The sequence below is a fragment of the Rhagoletis zephyria genome, unplaced genomic scaffold, assembly GCF_001687245.7.
Source record: "Rhagoletis zephyria isolate East Lansing unplaced genomic scaffold, Rhagoletis_zephyria_1.1 Rzeph_scaffold_05128, whole genome shotgun sequence".
In the NCBI taxonomy this organism is placed as follows: domain Eukaryota; kingdom Metazoa; phylum Arthropoda; class Insecta; order Diptera; family Tephritidae; genus Rhagoletis; species Rhagoletis zephyria.
Genome location: NW_016162211.1, coordinates 42,435 through 44,866, shown reverse-complemented (window position 1 = coordinate 44,866; position 2,432 = coordinate 42,435). Strand labels below are relative to the sequence as shown.

Here is a 2,432-nt window from a genome sequence, read left to right as displayed (position 1 = left end):
AAATAAAATAAAATACAATAAAATAAATAAAATAAAATAAAATAAAATAAAATAAAAATAAAAATATAATATAATATAATATAATATAATATAATATATAATATAATATAATCAAAGAAAACAAAATAAAATACAATTAAATTAAATAAAACAAAATCAAATGAAGTAAAATATATTATAATATAATATAAATAATATATTAAAACACAATAAAATAAAACATAATAAAATAAAATTAAATAAAATAAAATAATAGAAATGAAATAACATAAAATTAAAATTGAAACTCAAACATCTAAGCAAAATAAAATATTATTCAATAAGGTATGCAAATTAAAATTAATTTAAAAAAATAACCCGAAATTAAATTATGTAAATAAAATTAATGAATAGAAATACAATATATGAACAAATTTAAAGTCCCAATTTTGTATTAAAGGAATTTTAAAAGGTTTTAGGGTCTGAAATTCGGTCATTGTTTCACATTTCCTTTAAAAGGTTTTCTCACACCAGTATGTATCACCTGCACTAAGTCAGAGCTCCTGATAACACAAAAAAAAAGAAATATGTATAAAAAAATCGTTGGTGAACAAAAAGTTATTTTGTAATAAAGTTTAAATTTTCAAAATGATCCAAATTAATAAAAAGTAAGCTAGCGTTCTTAATAGGCGGCCTAATCTTAAATTTATCCAATTTGATAAATACTGTAAAAAAAAGAAAAGTAAAAACAATTTATATTACGGTTGTTGCTAGAACTTATAAATAAAGTAAAGTTATACGAAACACCTTTTATTATTGCTAGACATTTATTAAAAAAGTTCTCACCTCAAAACTTTGACTAATGCAATATTTTGTTCTTCTCATTTTCCATTCGCAGGGTGCTACAGGGAAACCAGGTGAACGCGGTGCCCCCGGTCCCAAAGGTGACCGCGGCGATAGGGGCGATCCTGGCTCCCGTGGACCCGAGGGTCTGCAAGGGCATAAAGGCGAGCCCGGCGTCGACGGTATGCCCGGCGTGCTGGGACCGCCTGGCCCGCCGGGACCGCCTGGCTTGCCTGAAAATTACGATGTAAGTATGCGTTTATGCTTATTTAATAAACTTCATATTAATTTTGTATTGAAATTATTTATGGTCGGTTTCTCGATCACAGCTGTAGCTATTCTGAATTTAAGATAGTGGTTTAGAAATTTAATCTTAAAGGCTTCAGAACTTAAATTTAAGAAGTGTACAAACAATGAACGAGAAACCGGTCCATAAATAGAGATTTCTTAAACTAATCGTACGTGGATTTTGTATAAAAATTATATATTATTTTTCATTTCCTGTTTTAAGTTGTTCTCTATTTTCTATAGACTTGTAAGCGCACCTTCAAAATATAAATATAACTAAATTTTATTTCGAAATTAGTAACAGAAATTAGAATAAAAGTCATATGTGTCACATACGTGTATCCAATTGAGTACTTCATGATCATAAATTAATTAAAATATTTGTAATTTAAAAACGCCTTAGAACAAGTGCAATGTTGATATATAAAAACGTTATCTGGATGTGAAACAACTGAATTATTTACAATGAAAATTTGGAAAATTGTGTCTATATTCATAAATATATCGCTTGCGTTATTTTGGCGGTTAGGGCTCGATATATTCTATATGAGTTTGGGAACAATTTTTTGGTATACACTTAGCTCCACATTGCGGTGCTATCCGATCTTCGACTGAAGCCAGTTCGGAACAACCCCTGACAAGCTTATATACTACCTCGTTTTCGGGAAAGTTTGGATGACAAGGGATCCCAAAGATCCAGATAGAATAGCTGCTCCAAATCCGCGTTCCACTTTGGAGTCATCTAAGTATGGATGATGTATCCAGGCAGAGGTATCCAATTCCCCATTCCACAGTCGTCTTTCGATGTAAGAAGGACCTCGAAAGGTCAGCGAAATTCCATTTCCGGTTATCTATAATCAATGTGCTGTCTTATATTCGACGGTAATCGATAATTTATGCAACTATGTATATTCGATCTTCTTTCATTCTCAGAGTACAATTACCCACAGAGTAGGCCTCAAAATATATACTCAGAAATCTACTTTTTTTGCAAAGTCTGAAAATTCGCTGTTGCGCTAACTTTAAAGCGCCAACATGCAAATCGTGCTTTAAGGCGTTTCCGCCAAAACAAAGTTAACCAACTAAACGTTCGTAAACAATGCGCCAAACATTTACTTTCAATTTAATTTTGTCAGTTCTTTGCCATCGCTTTTTTAGTTGCCAACAGCCTTAAGCGACCGATCAGCCGGGGGAAGTGTGAGTTTTCTCCGTGCCGAGTAGGGCACGGTTTTTAATTTAGTTTATTTGCGTGTTGGTTTCTTTTGCCAACCGGCTTATCGCTTGGGATGTTGTTTACAAATTTGCTACATTTCTGGTTTTTG

The 2,432-nt window shown here is 31.7% G+C and overlaps 1 protein-coding gene across 1 annotated transcript in view; it reads left to right on the top strand.

Moving 5' to 3' along the window:
• Positions 1-882: 882 nt before the first annotated feature.
• Positions 883-2,432, top strand: part of LOC108371657 (collagen alpha-1(X) chain-like) — a 31,475-nt gene continuing 29,925 nt past the window's right edge. The window contains exon 1 of the mRNA XM_017627254.1: positions 883-1,069. Coding sequence (XP_017482743.1) covers positions 1,007-1,069 — 63 coding nt within the window. The 5' untranslated portion in view covers positions 883-1,006. The remainder of the gene's footprint in view (positions 1,070-2,432) is intronic.